The sequence below is a fragment of the Wyeomyia smithii genome, chromosome 3 (genome assembly GCF_029784165.1).
Source record: "Wyeomyia smithii strain HCP4-BCI-WySm-NY-G18 chromosome 3, ASM2978416v1, whole genome shotgun sequence".
In the NCBI taxonomy this organism is placed as follows: domain Eukaryota; kingdom Metazoa; phylum Arthropoda; class Insecta; order Diptera; family Culicidae; genus Wyeomyia; species Wyeomyia smithii.
The window spans coordinates 177,216,558-177,239,057 of NC_073696.1; the positions used below are offsets into that span (position 1 = coordinate 177,216,558).

Here is a 22,500-nt window from a genome sequence, read left to right on the forward strand (position 1 = left end):
TGTTTCCGGAAATTCTTCTTAGCATCTGGGATGGGTAGAAAAAAGTGTTCATGAGTGTACGATCTGTATCAATTTCTTGTGGACTCTTAAGGAATTTCATTGTAGACTCTATGTCGAACGAGTTTTCGTCTATCAGCTGTAGTTGCTCTTTGGTAAATAACATGCACCGCCTTATGGCTACAATCCGTTAAAACCAAATAGCTATATTGCAATTCTATGTTTGATTAAAATAAACTGTTCATATAACAGACACAACAAGAATAGTTATAACTGCCTTAGCCTTCTTAGGATGCGTGGAGACAGATATGCTTTTATTTTTTGTATTTAGAAACAAAATAAAAGCAAACGAGTCCCATCATTTATTTCCAGGCCTTGAATTCATGCGAAAGTTCTTAGGACTCATGAAAGTACCTAATGTTTCACCTCATGAACATATGTACAGTTGAATAAAACATACTTTTAGTTAAATCATAGTTGTTTGCTATCAATTCAAGATTAGAACTTCATTTGCAATTTTCTCAACTGTGAGCATTTCCATATGGGACTCTTATGCTTGTATGGGCAGTACAGCTTTATCGCTTTTAACATACAAACAACATGCATAATAATTGACAAACCATTTTGATCACCGATCGTCAGCCGTCGTTATAAAATACCACAAGCAAAAATTCGAAATAAGGGACTCTTCGTTCGTTTTCAACGCGCCTTTTGAAGAAAACTGTACCGCACAGTACAATGAGCGCCAGCGTTTCCCCGGGATACCGTTTACATTTTCGAACCTCTATTGTTGGAAGAAAAATAAAATCAACATAAAAGAGGAATCCGAAAAAAATACATTAAAATATGTAACAATAAATCGAAATCAATATTCAATTTACTACCGTGCAGTGTCGTTTCGTAAGCGCACCAGCAGAGCATTTTTTTCTATGAATATTTTTATTGTGAACAGGAAATCTATAAATTAAAAACAATAATTACTTACTACAATGAACCCTCATTTCATTGGTCAGTTTCCAGATTTTGAAAGCTACTGTGAAAGGTCTGAATGTTAGTAGAAATTGTTCAAAGCTAAATTATGAACAATGTTTTTTTTTCGTCACTAACACTAAAATTGTCACTCTTGGACCAATCCAGCGATTTAGATTGTTGCATGCATTGAAGCAGTACTCGTGCGTGTTGTATGGCGACGATATAGCGCATGGAATTGTGGAAAAGGAAACCCTCTAAATGCCTAATAACGCCGAAACTGACAAACACACGGGCGAAAATATCGTATAAAATATGTGGGTGGCCATTAGGCAAGCACATACATAAATTTAATCAAATTTATATCACTTCGGCCTTCCAGAGGATTCCCAAATCGACTGTGGAAACACACGCAGCTCGTGCTTTCAAATTACTGTTTGGAACGCGCCCGCTGTATTGTGGATAGCGGTTTCTCTTCTCGCTAATGACAGCCCGATCGGAAAGGGGTGACAGATTTTCCAATAAAAAAAATCCTTCGACCATGTGTAGTCGGTAGTGGGAGCCGAGTACATGCAGGGCACCCCCGAAAAAATCGATGATGAAATAAAAACTTCAGCGATAATGAGTTCAAGATAGCACATACCTACGGCACATTGCTTCGAATGTAGAAAATCGATAGAGATAATGGAACGTGGCATATGCGACAGGGTTTTTTTTATTTTCGTAGTTCAAATTAGAGCCGAATTTAACGTTTGAATGATTTATTACACTGAACGATAATTAATCACTTGTATGGAAAGGGTAGTACTGAACATTGCATTGGTTGCTGCACGATATGGCATTACCGCAGAAATCAAACGTGCCTTCAGTATGGAAAAGTACGAGTTTTTATTTGTTTTGAATACCTTTATTATTTTGTTTTTTTTTTTTTTTTCATTCAAGCAAATATTTTCCAATTGAACAAAAATTTCAATATAGGCGATGAATCATGACCAAAATGAACAAAATTCTAGTGTCTCCAGGATGTTCTTGAGACTCATATTATCGGTATCAACAAGTTTTCCTCTGTGTTCCCTCACAGAATGTTCCATATTTAAAAATAATTTTGTCAATAATAATGATCTTGCATTTTAAAGTTTTTGACCGTTTTCATTTTCATGCCCATTTGTATCGTCAGTAGTTGTTGTATACACTAAGCAAGCAGTAACGATCTAACAATCAGTCGAAATGTTCTTTACAGCGAATCACGGAAAAGTTGAGTTGGATTCACTACAGGGCCGACTTTTGGGAGTGGGAAAATCGTCACTCCGTGGTAGCATGCTAGAATACGAAAAATCGTAAGACATGAAATCCGAAGAACAATGCGGCGGTGGAAAACGAAGACTACAATGTTGAGAACGACAACGTACGGCGGCGACAAAAACAACGCCAGCCCCGGTGATATCAATGTGGTGTTAAATGTTCACCGCTCTGTTCATCCACATTCAGTCAGTCAGTCGAACGAAAAACATTGGAGTCAAGGTTTTCAGTACTGACTACGACAACAATAATGATGACGATGATGATGATACTTACAAATGATTGTTTGGATGAGCAAAAGTCTTTCTCCGCGGAGCGTGTGTGTGTCCTGACGTTTGGAGCTCATGGAAGCGGAAAGCACGATGAGGATACACAACAGATTATAGCGCAGAAATCTGTTTTGCATACTTGATTTAATTAAGTCGTTTGAAGCAGCATATAATCACTCTATTTTATGGTGCCAGCGCAGTTTGCAGATCTTTCATCAACATCCTAGCGCGGACGTTCCGCTTATTCTGCGATTTCCGTAGTTAGCATTTGAATTAGGTGTCTGTTACATAAAATTATCTATCAGTCAGGTTGATCTCCTAACGCAATGTATTTCATTGTCGTATCACATGCGTCAGTTTTCAATTAGAGGTTTTAACTAAGCTCCAATTAAACGAGGCATAAACTCTTGGACTCAGAGCTTGAATCAAATTTTATGTGATTATCCGATAAATAACCATAACTCAGCATTAACGGGTTAATGTTTAGGTTGTGAAATTTGCTGCCAAAAGTGATCTGGACATGAAAGGCGAAATCAGTCTAATTAGTAGAAACGATATTTCGACAACAACAGCAACAACACATCAAAACGCCAAATTCGCTAAAAATACGTTATTATTAAATGGGTAGGCGGTTGATACCGCCTATTGGCACAGCTCTACCTTTAACAAGTATTAATAAGCGCAAACAATAACCGCAGAGTGCGGGTAAACGTCTCAGTATCAACGTCCACTTCTCACCCTTCTGTACCTTATTGTGCTTTACAGCGAAAGCCAGAAAAGTACCCTTTCACCACATTAGGAACATTGCGGAAATCACGCAACGTTCCTCTCTTCAACACTTTTCGCGGTCTACACTGGCACTGTAGTGCGTTTCAGTTTTCGTACACTCTTTAGATTGAACTAGAATATAAGGTGGAATAATTTCCCCGCTATCCATAAATTATATACCCGCGCCGTGATGACAACGAATGGTGGAAGTGATGTGTAGGACGAAATTTCACCAAGGTTTGCTTAAACGGCAACTAGAACTATCACTTAACGTGGCTATAATTGTTTGTTATTGTGAAAGTAACGCTTCTGAGGCAAGATGTCATCGACGATGTTTCTACTTCATAATACTGTTTCCGTGGAAGTATCGGGACGCAGTCAGGTGTTAGTGGGGTCTTGTTATAATCGTCACTCGTTAAGTCATGGTTGTGGGTTTAACGTTAGTGACGTTGTCAGTGAAGGAATACGGAGAATAAGAGTGGCACTTGTTCTATTTCTATTTCCTAGCATCCAGCAGTGTTTCTGGTCTATTTTTGTTTACAGCATGTTTCCTAAGAGCTTCCCCAAGCTCATGCTCTCGCCACAAAGGTTTAATTATAACACTTCATATATCACCCGAGTTAAATATTACAAATATATGAAATATCAATAATTAAAGTAATTGAATAACGAGGCTTCGATCCGTTCACGGTTCAATTGTTTTCTCTATCAGCGAGTGATTTGTTTTTATGTATTGTTTACTCTCAATGTGTTCGATGTTTTATTCACCTTTTACCTATTTTGTCATCAGCAATTGCTAGAAGGCACACAGCGTTTTATAGTTTTATATTGTTCAATAGCAATCGCCGATTACAGTTCACCTTTACCTATGTGTCTGGCGGTTTTCCAATGCATAAATGTCACATATGCTTCTTGTACTGACAATTCCGATTTGATAATCGCTATGCGAAACCATAGGGCTTTGTCCCACCTTCGGAAGAGTGCACATACATTACGACATAGTTTTGTCTTGTAAGCAATATACTACAAACAATAGCAAAAGCAAAAAAATGTAACAAAAAAAATTTGTAAAAGTTATTTGATTGATTATTTTTTATGATTACGACTAGTGACATTCTACATGACTAGAAATGATCTTTACAAACTTGTTTGAACTAAAACTTGACCCTTCCTCATATGTACATCTACTTCTACAATAAAATATAGTTTCCCTATTGTTCAATTAAACTGGTAACTAATTTGCATCTCTATAGAATACTACAATGAATGTAGGGATTATCAGACGATATTATGTCGTCCATGACTAGGTTTGTTCAGTTTATTCTGTGTAGTTTTACGTACTTCAGTGTTATGTTATTTTAGCTTTATTAAATAAATCAAACGTTTGCTCTAGCAGTGACCTGAGGTAATTCGATAGCTCTTTGTAATTCGATTGATTCATTTTAACCTATTTTTGTGTGTGTGTGCTCCAAACATCGTTTTTCTCTAAATTGTACTTTTGGAATCCGTTTCATTGTAGTTAATGGTAACGTCGGGTATCGCACTTTTTATCCGTAAAATGAGGTATCAGTAAATTCCGAATTTGACTAGTTTTGCTGAATCAACTTCACGCAATATTTAACCTTTTTAGACATCTTGTACTTTGTTTAACCCTGAGACTGGTGATTTGGTTCGTTTTATGTTAATATGTACCACACTGGCTATCAATGCATTACTTTTTTGAGCAAAATCAATAATTCTCTTGCGAAAGCGAAATATTAAAGCAGAAAAATTGAAGTCCTTAGATTTTGACATCTTTCTCATTTGGTAAGCACTACGTCACATTGATATCATTCTTCGTTACTGTTTATTATTCCTAAAAAATCTATCATACGTGAAGAGATATTAGTTACTGTTTTGTTTGCTTTATTCATAATAGGAACTTTGTTAAAACATCACCAAGATTTTTTTCTGTGAATGCCTTTATTCATGGTGTGCAACATTCGTAACTAGCAGTTGCTGAATTGTTTGCCAACTTGTTTCTCTTCTTCACCATAGGTTTATTTCTTTTTTAATAAATAAGTTCGATACACTTGACTCACGCTATTCCTTCATTATCATCAATGCTTTTTATCCGAAATTGCTGGAAATTCGTGGTCTGTTAAAAGGGATTAAAAATCAGGAACCTTCTTGCGATTATCGCACTTTACTCTTTTCTGTGAACTTCCATTTTTTCTTCTCTTTTTAATTACAAATGGCAACTGCTAAACCTACGAACGTTAGACCGGACGCTACATTTGCACAGCTATCTCTTCTCTTTTTCATTTTTATTTTTCAATAGACACTACACAACAATACATCTACGGCGATAAACTATTTATACATTTTGATTTTTCTCACTTCTTGCTCTCAAATTTTACCTTTTCTAAGCGGAATGAACGAAATTTGGTTTTTGCTCCGATGCTTTGCTAGTGTTTCGGATTATTGTGTACGTATTTGCGGATTTCTATTAACAATAATTTACTTACGAACCGGAAAGCTGCTCCTGCAGATGATTACTTTCCCGTTACCTTTGGCGAATGTCATTCTAAAGCGCATCAAACAAGAATCATTCACACTTATTACTCGTTCGAGGTTGCCCTCTAGGCGGGACTCAATGTGAACGATATTGTCATCGGAGAAAGGATACGTTCTTTAACAGGGAGGAAAACAACAGCTGGTACAAACCTGTTTCCAGATGGTTGATCATCGACAGTCTTTGAGGTCACCGCGTCGGAGGACTCTTCCATTAAAAAGGACTGCATTAGTAGTGGGCCGGTTTGCTGTGGCAATGCATACATAGCTGGTCGTTGAGTGAGATTTGCCATTTCGGATAAAATTCCACTCGGTTCGGGTTTGGGCGCGGAAAATTTAGGAGATTCCGATGGTGGCGGTGGTGCTAGTGCTAGTGGTGATGGTTCCCGGTCAGGCTGCTGCTGTACAGGGGATGCGATATGGTGCGAACGAGGAGATTGTTCCAAGTTAATCGGTTCTTGAGATATCGACGGAACTGGAGTCGATGCCGGCGTTAAAGATGGTGTTTCCGTAGATGGAATCGATGTTGGAATAGAGAATCGACTTGCTTCTTTCGCGAGCGAAACAGCAGATTCAGATTTGATGATCAGAGGTGACATTGGAGATATTGGGTTATCCTGCTTTTCATCCTCTTGAAAGAGCTGCTGTTGAACAATACTCAAGCTGGTATGTGTTCTTTCATGTATGAATAGTAAAGGAAGCAATGGTGTGGCGAATGGGCAGTACGAGCACTGGTAATTTTTAGGCCCAACGTTGGAATTTGGATGATCTGTTCCGAAAAGTCCTGAGAAAGGATTTTTCATGAGGAACTTTGCGTCTGGTGAATTGAATCCAAACCCAGTCTTTGGATTGAACTTTGATTCTACACTGTTCACCTGCAGGCTTCCATTAGGTATTTTAAGCGAAGGACTGTTTGACTTACTTCCGCTCCCCAGCTTGTGCTCGATTTCGCGTAGCTTATCGACGCCCAATTTACCGTGATCACTTAGCAGATGAGCTCGTAGCCATTTAGCGCTCCGAAATCGACGACTACAAAGAGGACAAACCTCCGTAAAGTGGGAGTAGTATCGATTGCTTACATCCGATATTTCACCCGGTTTTAGTACGCCATCAGTAGAAAATGGTGGTTCTGTACTCTCCGCGGCCGGTGATTCACCATTGTTTCTTGGCTGTGGTAATGGCGCTCCTTCTTCGACTATACCATGTGTGTTATGTTTGTGAACTCGCAAAAAATACTTACTGCACAGTTCTTTGTTGCAGATATTGCACACTACTCCGCCAATTTGAGCGCCATTCTCTATTTCTATACCATGCATCCTTTGCATATGTGTTTTCATAAAATATTTATTGCATAGCTCTTTATTGCAAATCTCGCAGTAGCTACTTGTGGGGGTCATAGAAAAAGTAGGCTTTCTTTCCATGTAACTGGGCCCAGGCGGCATGCTCAAAGTAGGAGTTGTGGTAGGACGGTCTGGAGTAACAAACCCATCCCGCTTCGGACTTCCATTTTGTGCTCCATGAACCTCAATTAAGTGTTGCTTCAACATAAATGCATTCGAAAACTCTTTATCACACTGCTTGCATACTTCAAATTCATTGGGTGATGATGGCATGAGGGCCAAAGCGGAAGGAGATTTTACTCCATTGTTATTCTCATTCATATTGTTATGCTCTTGTATCATGTGGGCATGCAATAAATATTGATTTTCGATCTCTTTTCCGCACACACCGCACGATATTTTTCGTTGGTTGTTCAAATCATTCAGTTGCATTATCATTGATTGCAGTTTTTGTAAATCTACGCTTATGGCTTCAGCTTCTTGCTCTGCATTGGATGTTGCTTGCTTCTCATTTGAGTCCTCCTCGTTGTTCTGAGCTTCCTCGTTAGTTTCATTGAGGTCTGTTCTCTTCAGAAAATCAGACTTTGATAAATCACTATCTGTGTCGCCAGTTAACTTTTTCAATGGTGGTGGAAATACCGGTATTTCATTATTACCAACAATTAGATTCAGTGGACTAGTTTGTACAAAATTCCAAGGACTCCGTTCTTCTTTGATCTCTTCCGGTGGCAAAAAGATACCATGTCGTTTCAGCTTATGAGTGCGGAGAAAGTACTTGTTACAATATTCCTTGCAACAAATTTCACAAAATGCTTCCGGATTGATCACTCCAAGTCGCTTCAGCTTGTCTACAGAAAAATTGGCCTCTCGTGCAGCCAAAATCGACACTGGTGATAGTTTTCGTGGTTGTGGGGTAAATGATGCATCCTCCTGCTCAATCGAATAGTCCTCACGAAATCCTTCAGGGAACCGGAGTGAAGACATATTCGGCAACTCTGACTCTGATCTGTGTTCAGATACCTGTTGATGTTGCAACTGTTGCTGCGTTTGCTGTTGGGGTTGTTGAGCGGCAGTGGACATATCGTGCGCTTTACTACGATGCTTACGCATTGCGCTGAGGCTGCTAAACTTTTTGAAACAGACGTCACAAAATACTGTCGGTTGAATCGAATTAATTGGCAGTTTCGGGGAGGCATTTTGTCGGATTTGAGTCTGCTGTGTTGGTACTTGGTCCTGAGTTTGATTCTGGCTCGAGTGACTAGTTTTCTCTTGCTGCTCTTGAAGAACGGCTTGCTGTTGTTGCAAATGAAATACTTGTGACAACTGGTGCAGAGGATTGAACGGCCCGATACTTGGTAGGGAATCATTGCTGCCACTCTGTGGTTCATAAATTCCGTGTTTGTTCGCTTTGTGCGTTTTCAGAAAATATTTATTGCAAAATTCTTTATTGCAAAGACCACAGTACGCTTCCGGGTTGAATATTCTTAACGGAGGAACATTCGGACGATTTGCGTTATCATTCGCACCAAAAGATGATATGGATGGCATACCCAGAAGAGGGACCTGAGGTAGATATCCCGAAGCAGACAGAGCTGCAGCTGCCTCCGGTGAGAAAGGAAACGATAGTCCTTGTAATGAGAGCCAATCCTCGGGTTTCGCGACGTTAGGTAACGACGAATTGCGAATTTCTCCATCCCATTCAGCATCTTGCAATGGTTCCTTTTTAAAAATCAATTCGCGTGACTTAGATTCTTCCGGTTGATCATCTTTAGTAGGTTTCATTGATGTGTCCCTCAAACCCTCTAAGGGTTCGACAAGATCTTCGCATCGATTATCTTTGATTTCATTTTCGTTTCTATCGAAACTTGTTTGTTCGTCACCATTTATTTTACCGAGATCATCAGTGCTGTCCGATTGATTAGTTTCTACTTGTTGGACCTTTTCCGGCGCAAGATCATTTAATGTCGAAGGTATGCCTAGTAAATTCTCTTGATTTTTAAGAGAAATTATGGAGCTACTTCCGTTCAGTAGCAACTCGCCACTGCTGTCGGCATTTTCTGGTTGGTCCACCAACTGTTGCTGCAGTAGATGCTGTTTCTGTAATTGACTAAGATTCGATAGGAATATTTTCTGGAAGTTGTTCTGCTGCTCTGCAAATGCGCTGGCAATTGTTTCAATTGCATTTGAATCCGCTTTGTCACTTTCATCCTTTTCTTCTTGAACGGCTGGTGTAACTAATTCGCCACCTTCCTGTCCATTTGCGGAGATACGACTGGGCATAGACTGCTTGCGTCGTTTTTTCGATAAGTCCGGTAGGCTGTCAGAACTTAGCTGGGCGTTTATAGCCTGCGGCGAACTCAGGAAGGTAGTCGATAGTGACCTTTTCGAGGCTTTCATCGTAGAATTATTTGAACTGTTGGTTTGTGATGAGTTGGATGTGTCACTCAGCGTAGCTTCTTCGCCGCTGAAATCCGGTGGTGGAGTAGCGTAAACCGAAGCTGCCATGTTTTTTCTGGAAGAAAAACAAAATGTTGAACAAAACAACAGTTGTAATTGAGTTTGTAAGCAAAGCAAATTAGTTTTATGGAGTTTTTTAAATTTTTGACTGCTACGTTAGGAAACAAATACAACATTTTATCGGTACTTGTGTATGCTTGTTTGAATATTGAATACTGAAACTTTTTTTCTATACGATTAAAAACATTATAAAATAAGGTCAAGATAAGAGAAATTGTACTCCACCATCAGTCGCTATTATCGAAACAAGAAACAGAGAGATGTTAACATAAATGAATATGATAGGTACCGAAACGTTACCATTGTTATAATTGAATATTTTTACTTCAAGATAATTTGATTAGTTGATAGAAAAAACTATGAATTTACAATGTGTTTTTTGAAATCAACAAATAACTTTGCATGAATTATCGGTAGTGTAAATAAGATATGTCATTTGGACGTGGTTTGTTAACCAAAACAACATTCACATTTGAAATTCAGCGTAAGGAGCCAATATCCGAATAACGGACTGGTCCAATTTTCCGTCGACAAATGATTAGTTCGCTGCTCTTTACGCGCCTTTCTCTTCGTTCTCAACTATAGTGTTCAATCGCGGCTGACATGTTTCACTGAGCATGATTGCCCATACCTTTCTGTTTAATTATAGTCATGAATATTTCAAACGCGCTGATGGCACCCGGCCCCAAATCAAACGCGACAACGGTGCGACCCGGCACCGCGTTGCTGTCAATAATTATAATCACCGTGGTTGTTTGAACTTTGAAACCCGAAAAATAGGTTCACCCTTTATTCCGCGTGTTTCATTTCACATTACCGCTGTCTCCATATCATAGATTAGGAAAACCTGTTGGGCGCGATGGCATGCAAAGCACATAGAATGTCATTATCTACACAACATCGTTTTTTCATTGATAGCCAGCTGTTAGGTGACTTTTCATTGCAGCACCTGCCACAGAGTATGCCCCACGAACTTTTGCTCTCTGCCTACCTGCTTGAGTATGACCAAATCGAACACTGAATGTTTATATTTATTTATCCCTAAAGTTGCGCAGATCCACATTCCACATAATCAGTATAACATTACTTATTTCAACCAATGTTACTCACAAAATGTTAATAGTTTTCGAAGACAACAAGCTGATTTCCAAACTTTAACAAACTCGCGTCCGAACATATGATTATCTGTGTTTTTCTCGATCTCGATCTACTCATAGCGTGCGTGCTGCATGAAATGCAGTCCTGCTTGATACTGAGAGAATTTTCAAAAATGTATCAATAAAAATCCACACAACAATCACTTTTTCATTTCTCTTTACTTGGTATGAATTTCGGAAAAAAATCTCTTCCCCTCCCTTTTTCGAAATATCCTCTATTTTTTCAAAAATTCTATAGCCAATCTTTGTACCACTATCACGAGCATAACACACATCGTTAGGGTCGCGTGCCTCAAGTTCGCTCTCCTGTTTGATGAACCTCGCACACACACGCACTATCCTGATATAAGAATCCAAATTTGGAAATAAAAAAAATCACCCCTACGAAAATCGAATAGAGCACAGAGAAGGAAAACTTTTTGGATATTATGGTAATTTATTTTTTCCAATCTTGCAAAGCAGGGCGATCGATTCGCTGCTGGTTGTGGGCCTTTCTTTGAGTGCAGCATTATTTGGGTCCTCTTTCCACCCTGTGCAAGTTAGTACGGCCGTTTGAAACTACAATAATTGACACAGAAAACTAGTCATTCTTCGTTACACTGCGTCAATTCAGAATGTTTCCCTATTTTCTCATGTAAATTAGTAACATTTCTGTTCTTGCTTCCCTATTGTATTCACTCTAAATTGAACTGAAAATTTACAATTCTTTTCAACAAGTTCCAGCCAATCGGGTAAATTCCAAAATATATCAGTTCGAATTTGTGTCCCTAATTTTTAACTTTTTCTTGTTCATCAAAGTAATGTTCTAACACAGTCATTTTGAGCTTGATCGTTGATCGCCTTCTACGGAATTGACGTTTACCTAGTAAACGGTAAATGCATTATTTTTATACATGAAATGATAAATAAATTTTTATTTCATCAAAATGTTGACATTTTTTTAGTTACAAATAGGCTAAATTTCGCAACGTAACCTCAACGAAAACTCTATAGCATGCTTTTTTTTAACAAATAAATATCTGTATGGGGTAAAATAGCTCTGTACAAGTCGGACTCGATTATGTATAGTTTTCATTTTTTTAAAACTAGGTATATATAATCGAATCAGAAAAAAAAATTTGTAGGTTTAGCATGAATGTTTAAGTATTTTTGAATAATTAAGAAGAATTTTATAAAATTGATGTATTTAATTGCAATTAAACGCAAAGAAAAATTGTAATCAGTGTATATTGATATGTTCGCCTCTTAAAATGGAAGAACAAGAATTAAACAAGCGGGGTAAAGGTTATTGGAAAATCAATCCGACCGTATTGCAACAGGACGAAGTGTCGGAACGTTTCAATATAGAGTATGAGCCATTGAAAACTAGACAAATTTATGCATATAGGAACTCGTGCTGGAATTTTGCTTTCAAAGCCAAAAAAAAAAAGAAATTTTTACAAATTGGAAAGTTGGAAATTAAGCCAAACTCAAGCAGAGGAGAAAAGTAGACTATATTCGTCGGCTTTGATAACAAGAAAAATAACTGGAGAAAGTGTAGAAGATGAAATTGCAGTGGTCAAATCCAATCCAATGGAAATTGAGCAATATATAATACGAAACTATGAACAGAAAACGTCTCTTGCGGAAGGGGAACGACTAAGTATTTTCCATGTAACTCAGAGAATCAATATCAGAGCATATGAAGATAACAATGATTATCCAAAAGACATGCAAAATATTCCAGAAATGCATAATGATATTCACAGTTATTATAGTAAACAGTTTTCTAATGAACCAGAGAATGATGTTATTGGATTTGATAATCCATTGAACAATATAATTTTGCGTTTAGATGGGTATGATGGAGGTAGTTTAAAGGATCCGGGCGGACTCACGTATGAGTTTTATTTAGAACATTCCGACATTTTAAAAGATGATATGCTCACGGTATTTAACGGTTACCTTGGTGGTGTAATGATATCACCAAAAAAAATTAGTGAAGGTACTATTACTCTTATTCCATAAAAGGAAATTCAATAGGTAGCTTTAATTGAAAATCAACGTCCAATCAGCTTGCTAAACACGGGTCAAAAGCTGTTTACTAAAATTTTAGCAAACAGAATAACAAAAATAATCGACAAAATTATAGGTCCGGGTCAAAGTGCAGTTGTAGAAGACAGAGGTTGTATAGACAACTTGATAATTTGCTCTTTTGCAAGTTTTGCGCAAATAAGGTTAAACTTTGAAAAGTTATCATTTTTGCGAACAAATAATATACGAATAATCGAATGCGGAACCTGAACATATTCCAGAAAACATGGCTTACAAACTCCTTTGTCCTTTTAAAAATTATGGTACGTTGCACAAGTTCTGCCACCAAAAAAACAAACATCTTGCACTAGTGAAAAAAGCTGTTGGTATATTTCTGTAGAATGGTCGAATGTTCAAAATAACAAGAGACCAACTATGCTTAGATCCCGGAAAAGAAGGGTTGAGACTAATTGATCCTGAGTCTAAGTGTCAAGCGCAGTTTGTTAAGAACGTCTTATGGAACGAAAATGGGGAACTTAATGAATACGAGAAACACGAAAACCGGATAAACGAAATTCTGCTCTGAAAACCGCCAAAGCAATATACTGGAAATTGATTGACGATAAACACATTGCTATTGGAGCAGCAAATCGGTTTCCTGGAATCAGGTGGGATATTGTGTGGGACAATTTAAACCAAAATTTTGTTACTGTCGGCTGTTAAATCAAGTGTTTATAAATTAGTTAACGATCTTATTCCGAAGAAAGAAAAACTAGACGAATATAAAATTGGTAATGTAACCAATTCTGACTGTGAAACCTGTGGTGCTCCGGATAATAATTTACATAGAATTCGTGAATGTAAAAAATCAGATGAAATGAGAAAATGGATTAAAAATAGCTTGCAGAAAAGGATCAAAGGATTTGAACATTTTGACCATTTACTTCAATGGATAATAAACGTTTAAAATCAGCAAAATTGCGCAATCTTATGGATAGGAATGCATACATTGGCATGGTGCATTTCAGGGGAAGCAAATGGTAGTTTATTCTTGTGATACCCAAGAATTCTTTGGGGGTTTCTCATCTATAATTACTTATATTTTACCAGACGTCTTGCAACAAAAACTGTATTTTTCAAACGCTCTTTTACACTGCAGTCAAACTTCACATTTTTCCATCGCAATAGAATAAACATCCTCTATTATACAGAATCAGTTATTGGTTGACTTTATTCCGTAAACTCTGCTAGTTTTTCAATTGATATATCGTTTAGGTGGTTTAATTTGCCTCTGTCATGCTTCTGTCATTTCCGCCTCTTTTGCCTCTGGCATTCAAGAATTGTCTTCAGTCTCCTCCTCCGTTCGCTGAACGAATTTTTTCAGGAACTTGACACTACGATCGAAAGTTTTATTCGTTACTGGATCCATAACCGTCGCACGTCCAGCGCTGACCAAAACTACCACAGACTAACAGACAAAACACCTCGAACAAATCTTCAATAAAATCATCGTTCGGATGATTCCAGTACTTCACGTTAGTAACACTAGCACCATCTGCTGCCGTGTTTGCGCTGCGTCGTGTATTTCGACATCAGCGCTAGCGTTACTGCTTGTGTCAAATAGGTAACTACAAAATATGTATGAGATTGCATAACAGCGCCTCAGACGGTGTTGTCGCACGATGACTGTTATTCGATTGGAAATTTAAAATGATCGTTTTTTGTTGCGATGGAGCTAGGTTCGGCAGAAAACGTGAGTTACCCGTTAATACCAATGCCTTTCAGTTATGCAGGTACGATGCTGATGAAAAATCCATCGATACATAATTCCAAGGATTAGTCGGCAGCTCTGTCATTACTATGGGAGGTGGACGGCTATATGCCGTAACCAGCTGACATTCAGGACAACTTTCTACAAATTCTTCGATTTCGATCCATGCCCGGGCATCACAAACTCTGTCTCAATATGTTTTTCATTGTGGACATGCCAGGGTGACTTCGGTGCGTCAGATGCAAAACGCGTGGTAACACCAGTTTCTCCTTCTTCATAAGGATATCTCCTTGCAGGTACAGCTTCTTCTAAAACGGCTGATATTTTTTCTTGACCTCTGATGGCCACTTTTAGTCTGTAATAAGCTAGTCTGAAGCTCAGAATCCTTCATTAATTTTTCTTTCACCTGTCCGCTAGTCAAAACTAATAGTTGGATCATGCCAGGGTTTGCAGTAACCGAACACAGTTTGTGGTCTTCTGCATACGCTTCATATTGAGAATCATCACTTCCGCCACCAATTCGTGAAGCGGCATCCGCTATATTGTCACAACCAGCTACATGCTCGAAATCGTAACAAAAGTGATCCGTCCGAAGCCAGCCTTCTGCTCTGGACATTATTCTTTTTCCTACATCTTTACAACCTTTGTTCCTCATGAACATCAAAGCTTCACTGTCTGAGCGCAATATAAAATGACGACTAAGTAAGTAGTATGCGAAACGTTCCATCGACCAAACAATGGCAAGTGCCTCCCGATGCAATTGAGGATATCGGCTCTCGGCACCCGTCAAGCTTTGAGATGCACAAGCAATGATGCGTCGTCGTCCTGAGCTTCGATCCACCTGGACCAAGATTGCTCCAAGGCCTCAAGGAGAGGCATCCGAGTAAAGTATGGTCGTATCTATTTTATCGAAGTTTCCTCGTTTGACCAAGTGCATCTCCGCTTCGTTTTTAAGATTATCAAACGCTATTTGATGTTTTTCGTTCCACACAAATTTAGTAGTCGATGATATAAGGTCCCAAAGCCGTTAAGTCTTATGACAGAAATTTTTTCGTCAGCATTCCCAAAAAACTGCGAACTTCCGAAATTTCCTTTGGATTTTTGAACAGCCTAATGTCGGATATCTTATTGGCTGCCGGTAGAATTCCCGAGCCATCAATCGTAAACCCAAAGATATCTACCGAAATCTGATTGAATACGGATTTCTGCTCATTTATTGTCAAATTGTTCCTCAAAAGAACACTTTTGACTTTCGCAACAAACATTTGTAATTCTTCTGGAGTGCGCCCAAAAATCAAAATATCGTCCAGATAAATGACTTTGTCTTTACAATCTAGTAGAAGAGTTTCTATTACCCTTTGAATAACTCCGGAGCAAAGGTAATCGTTTAAAACTGTCATAAACGTGGTGAAATGTCTCACTTCTTCATGAAGCTCGACATGAAAATAGGTGTCTTTTAAATCTACCTTGGTGAAGAACATTTTGCTACCTCCGTTCGGAATTTCTGCCTAAATCTTCTCCAGTGACGGCATTGGATAAGGTTCCCGAACTGTGGCCTTATTAACCGCCCGATAGTCCACGACAATGCGGAAATCATTTGTGCCCTTTGGAACCAACACCAGAGGTGACACGTAAGATATGGCATCCTTCCTTATCAGCTCTTTCGATGATCCCTCTGACCTGCATGTTGTAAAGTCTGTCATTCATAGCGCTCTCAAAAGCTTTAGGTATGTTGTATCTTATAATCTGTTTCGGGGGCACGGATGGGTGGATTCGAAAACGAACACCAGCGATTGGAATTTTTAGAAATTCCTTTTTTTCTGTAATTTTTACATTTTCCACATAATTGATTTGCCTGTCATTAACTTGCCATTTTCCATATTTTTAACGGGTTGCTGTTCGCGTAGCCTTTTGTATCACGACATCCTGGATTACAGTTCGACACTTCCGTTTGATCATTTCCCATACATGAGTCGTAACCGCATTTACAGTGGCACCTGAATCTACTAAAAAACATGATAGCTTCCAATCCAACCGTACAACAAACAAATCTCTGATCGGTTAAACCCTTATTGTCCGTCATATTCCCAGTGATTAACTGTAATGACGATAAAAAACAAATATGAGGTAAAATTTTATTTAGAAAGAACATGTATTGTTTGTATTTACAAAATCCCTACTATTCACTTTCATCAATTTCACGAACATCTCCATTAATGCTATGCATCATCGGAATCTTCTTTCTTATCTACCTGATTAATATTTTCTGCTTCTTGTTTCAACTCCTCACGCTTTAGCTCCTTGCGCTCCGATTTCACCCGATATCCGGCATTGGTGTTAGTTGGACCATTCCGCGATGAAAGACAATATTCTGCCCTGTCTTTTGAAAGTTGTAGCACCGAACTTTGAACGCACGACAATCTTTCGGTCCATGAACTTGTCCACACTTCGAACAGCGACGACCAGAATTTCGCTTACGAATTAACTCATTCTAAGGAATGTTCATTTTATAAAACGGACATTTTAAATAGACGATAAAAACTAAACATTAACTCCAAATTTGATGAATCTTCCTTTATCGTGTAGTTGAGTTTGTTGACATTGTGCCGGTGTTTTGGTTTTGGTGTCGGAACGGTTAAGTTTCGGAAAATGGCACGAATCGATCAAGATACTCGTTTTTTGATTGTTCAAAAGTACTGTTCCGAGGGACTATCCTGTAGAAATATTGCAAAACTTGTGAAAAGGTCCAAGTCTACTGTGTACCAGATCATCATAAAGTTTGGAGAATACGATTCTCTTGAAGATTTGCCAAGATCCAAAACCAGAAAAGGTGCGGCTATTCCACAAATCGAGCAGAAGTGTGTGAAGCTTTTACTGTCCAATGAATGTGACTCTGTGCGAAAAATTGCTTAAAAACTCAGAGTTAGTATAGGAACGGTTCAAAATATCAAACGAAGGAATAACATCAGAACCTACAAAAAACAGAAGACACCGAAACGGACCGAGGAACAGCATGAACGGGCAAAGGAACGATGTCAGAGGTTGGATAGGATACTGAAAAAGCAATGAAACTGTTGCATTTTAATGGATGACGAGACTTACTGAAAACTGGACGCAACAACACTTCCGGGGCCACAATTTTTCAATTCTATTGTAGGTAGGGAAGTACCAGATGTAAAACGATCGATTAGAATGGACAAGTTTGGTAAGAAAATGCTTGTATGGCAAGCTTTTTGTTCTTGTGGAAAAAAAAGTTTGCCATATTTCACAATAGGAACCATAAGCGCTGAGAATTACCGGAAGGAGTGCATTCAAAAACGTCTTGGTTCTGTGTATCGTCAACACAAGACCCCACCAATGTTCTGGCCAGACCTTGCATCCGCCCACTACGCTGCTGCCACTCTTGAAATGCTGAAGAAATATACGATTAAATTCGTCGAAAAGGCGAATAATCCACCAAATTGTCCAGAGCTACGTCCGGTTGAACGCTATTGGGTAATTATCAAGCGGTATCTTCGAAAGGATGGTAGAGAAACACAGTCAATTGATGAGTTCAAGAAAATGTGGTCATCTGCAAGCCGAAAAGTTAAGCCAGAAACTGTAAAGAGGCTTATGAGTGGAGTTCGAGGAAAAGTTCACCAGTTTTATAGTTAGATGAACTTAGTTAGGTTTTACATTTTGTACTTTTTGTTGAAAACTAAACCTTCATTTTGCAAAAAACCGTCTAGAAATTGCTTGAAAAATAATAAAGATATCACCAAAACAAAGTGTCCGTTTGATAAAATGAACAGTCCTTACTTGAATCCTGCTGCAGAACAATCACGGAATCGTTGCCAATCTTGCTGACCACGACGCATTACTTGCTTCCGATTGATAACTTTTGCTTCAAGAGCATATGCTGATTACTCACGTGTCGTACTGGGAGACGCGACTGCCTGCGTCTTGCCTTCGTCTATTTCCTCCTTTGTGTAATCCAAATGTTTGCAGTGGTTAATGATGCGCTGCAAATCATTTTCCAGAAAACTTGAAATCTCATGCAGCTTTTCTGCGATCCTTGGCACTAAGCGACTCTTCTGTTCGTTGCTCCTGTCCAAAGTCGAAGAACCCAGCCAACAAAACGTTCCTCGTTGTTCATTTCCCTCTCGCGAAACCGAATCCGTTCCATCGTCGGGTCGCAAGTTTGGCAAGTTCCGAAGCGAGAGCCGCTCTCTGCTGCATTTCAATTACGCTGAGCAGATGATCCCCAGCGAAAATTGTCAATCCTGTGAGCTTTGTATTCGCATCTACCTGGACATTACACGAAACTATGCGCTCGAATTGATCACGATATCGGATCTCCGCGAGTTTTTCCACGGTGAAGAGGTGGAAATGTTTGGAAATGTTTTGCATGCCGATAAGCATTATGAAGCTGAATTTTCGAAAACAGTACTTGACATTACTACTCTCAACTGATCTCGAGGTACGAAGCTGGCCTAAAAAGCCAGTGTCAGTAGAATAACAGCGCTAGCCTCGAAATTGTTCTGTATACTAACGGTTGACCGCGGGGAGCTCCGTAGCCGCAAAGTTACGGAGTCCGCTTTGATATTTGGGTGGTCGTGGGTTTGTATCTTAGTAGAATCAGGCTGGTTGGTTGCCAAAGGACTCTAACATGGGTTTATTCTCAGGTTCCCCACCACATACCTTTCCTTTAAGCTGAATTCTACAGTACCCCTTTTGACTCTCCTCCTAACAAAGATAAGTCCCTTTTATAATAATTAGGTGATATGGGTAGGATGCAAAGAGACTCGGTATAGTAAAGCAGTAAATTTGACATGGAAGGGTAAAACTCACGCACAAGCACGCATATACAGCTCTTCATGAATATCGCGTCAACAGTATCTGAAAGCTTGACTCCATCCTCTGGCGTGCCTCAAGGAAGCAAACTAGGTCCATTACTGTTCGTGATACTTCTAATGCCGTGACAATGCTCCTTGCGAGTGGTGGAATACTTTTCTACGCTGACAATTTGAATCTGATCATACGAAAAGAAGATGATTGCCGGAAACTCCAAAAACTACTGAATGAATTCGTTCATTGGTACATGTCAGATTTCCTGGTTGTGAGTGTGGCAAAATGTTACGTGATCTGAAAACACCGTTTCTGTACAACTATGTCATCGGTGGTCAGATGCTTAAACGCGTTAACGAAGTTGGAGTATTGCTGGACTACCAACTCTCATTCAAGCTGTATTATTCCGCTATAATCAACAAAACCAATCGTCAACTAGGTTTTGTTCTGAAAATGGCGAACGACTTCATTGACCCCATCTTCTTACATGCTCTGTATTGTTTGTTAGTTCGCTCGATACTCGAATTCGCATCGGTCGTTTGGTCGCCATATGAAGCTGTGTGGAAATCCAGAATCGAATCTGTTCAACATAAATTTGTCCATCGCGCGCTAAGAAGTCTTCCATGGCGCAATCCTGACCTGCCCCCTACGAACATCGATGTGCCCTGTTGGGTATGCCCGCTGGAGTCCCATCGATAAATCAACCAAGCTGTGCTTGGCGTCAAAATACTACGCGGAGAAATCGATAGTTCCAGTTTGCTGGAGCGCATGAGAATCTATGCCCCAGAACGAGTGCTACGTCCATGACAATTTATTCTGTCAGAATCGAGGTACAGAAAAAACAACAGTTGACCGCGATGTTGGTGTATAATACAACAGCAGGTAATGTTCCGATTGCGGAATGTATCACCAAGGCTTTGCCTTGATATCAAGAGTGTTCAGTTAAATCAAAGTATTAAGATTATTTTGGTTACCAATTAAATTTTCGAAATCTATCTAAGAAAAGCAAAGCCTAGGTACTACATTCAGATTTGAAACTCGACCTTCTGTTAATTCTTCACAGACTTCTCTACCAACTATGAAATATACAAAACAATTAATGGGCTACAATACTACTGACACTAGCAGTCTCTCCCGAACAGAGTCAAGAACCTATGATGACTGCAAGCCAGTCCCATACCTCAAGACCAGTTTGGAGTTGAGATCTATCTCTTGTTGTTTAATTATGATAGAAGTTAAGTGAAAAATGCTACTGGTGTGCGATATCGCCAGAAGAAAGGAGTTCTACTCAACAGAGAGTTTCGTAAGGTGTTGTGAGAATGAGCTATCAGTCAAATTATAACCAGAGTTTGAGCTGAATAAGAATCTGGACAACATTGGAAGTTAAATAGAAAATTTGAAGATTTTGGTAATCATCTGTTTGGCTGGATATATTATGTTGCATAGACATAGGACTGAAAGTTAATTTTTATAATATAATAACGCTATTTTACATGAAAAAGATGGGCGATAAAAGGTTATGTAAGAGGAATGGAACAACAAAACGCTTGACCTTCCTTCACTTAACCTTCTTATATGTGCCACTTATTTATATCCAATAAAATGACAAATAAGTAAATGAGTAAATGGGTATGAATTATCATATCTGCAGAGTTAGGTGACATTTATGCGCTTTCGTGATCAAATCATTACAAAAATCGTCGACCCTCAGCCAGCAAGCCTTTAACATTAAATTAACAAATCGAATCCTAAGGATTATTCAATAACGAAAAATAAAATGCATAATCAAATAAAATACATTTCACGTCCGTTCACGTTCCAAACCAATTTTATTCAAAACATGAATTTATTTTCTTTTAATTTTGGTAGTTAAAACAAGTTCAAAACAAATCAAAACTTCGCCATCGTTCACTACATCAAACTATTGAACAAACAACAGAGTATTCCGCTATATACCTAAAAGCTAAGCTGATGGGAAAAATCATAAACATTTATTACCGCTTTGCACACGGTTGCAAGACAGCCAGTCTAACCATGTCTTTACATTTTCGAAAGAAAGTGAAAAAACTAGCTATGCGCTGGAGAGACAAAATTATACTATACATGGGCAATAACAGCAAACTTACATTTTAATACGCTGATCATTAGGTTTTTTGCTTCTTGATTTCGTGCATCTATGGTAGGGTACAGTAAGAAAAGCACGGTAGCGTTTTCTGTTTCTACCAAAAGTCAGAAAAAAGCTATCAATTTTTATTAAAAATAACTCGGAAAAAATCGGCTGAAGAAATAAGTACTAGCGAACTATAAACCTGTACCATGTACCGCACGTCTCCATTAGGCTACAGTCATGTGCTTCAATATTTACCCCACTCTTGCTTTTCTACTATTTGGGGACTCCGATTATTGCCGCGTACTTTTTTAAATAAATCACCACGGGAGGTTAATTTTATTTCTGTTTTGAATGCCCGAAAACCACCACAAAGAGGACATTCGACAAATACTATTAACCATCACCCGTCCGTTAGTTAGAACTGCGTTTTTCGTCCCCGCTTCCAAATTGGTTTTACGATCAGCATTCAGTTTTATTGTAAAAATATTTTTAAACAGTTATGCTGATTCCAAATGAATATGTATTAGATGCCGCGACCGCTGTCGACACGAGATACTAGGCATAGGCTACAGAATGCGAACGACAAACTAGAGCAAAAGGCTGTCAAGTACGGGACATAATAGTTTGCTAGTGCACCATACTTTGAACACAGAGAACAGACATTCATGTTCATATAAAGAAATTTGAAAATCGTGTGTAAAAATTTGAATCAAAATACGTTAATACACTAACGACATCTGTTTAATGGTTCCCCAGTTGCACTGCATAAATATTGCTGTATCGATATTTTATCGATATAAGTGCTTGGTTTGCAAGTGACAAAAGCACCACATAGCGGGAGCATTACCACTTAGTGGTAAATGACGGTTGCAAGTTTTTACACATGTTTTGAAAAGAAGATGAACGTCTG

General features: G+C 38.7%; 1 protein-coding gene across 2 annotated transcripts in view; it reads right to left on the reverse strand.

Annotated features, from left to right (window-relative positions):
- Positions 1 to 4,462: 4,462 nt before the first annotated feature.
- LOC129727442 (uncharacterized) overlaps positions 4,463 to 22,500 on the reverse strand; it is a 72,790-nt gene continuing 54,752 nt past the window's right edge. The window contains exons 1-2 of one of the 2 annotated variants that reach the window (XM_055685295.1): positions 10,823 to 10,952; positions 4,463 to 9,707 (exon numbers count right to left, since the gene is read on the reverse strand). In XM_055685295.1, the coding sequence (XP_055541270.1) occupies positions 5,924 to 9,700 (3,777 nt within the window). In that variant the 5' untranslated portion in view covers positions 9,701 to 9,707; positions 10,823 to 10,952 and the 3' untranslated portion in view covers positions 4,463 to 5,923. Of the gene's footprint in view, positions 9,708 to 10,822; positions 10,953 to 22,500 lie in introns of those variants that run through there. The other variant, XM_055685294.1, reaches the window with a different exon arrangement.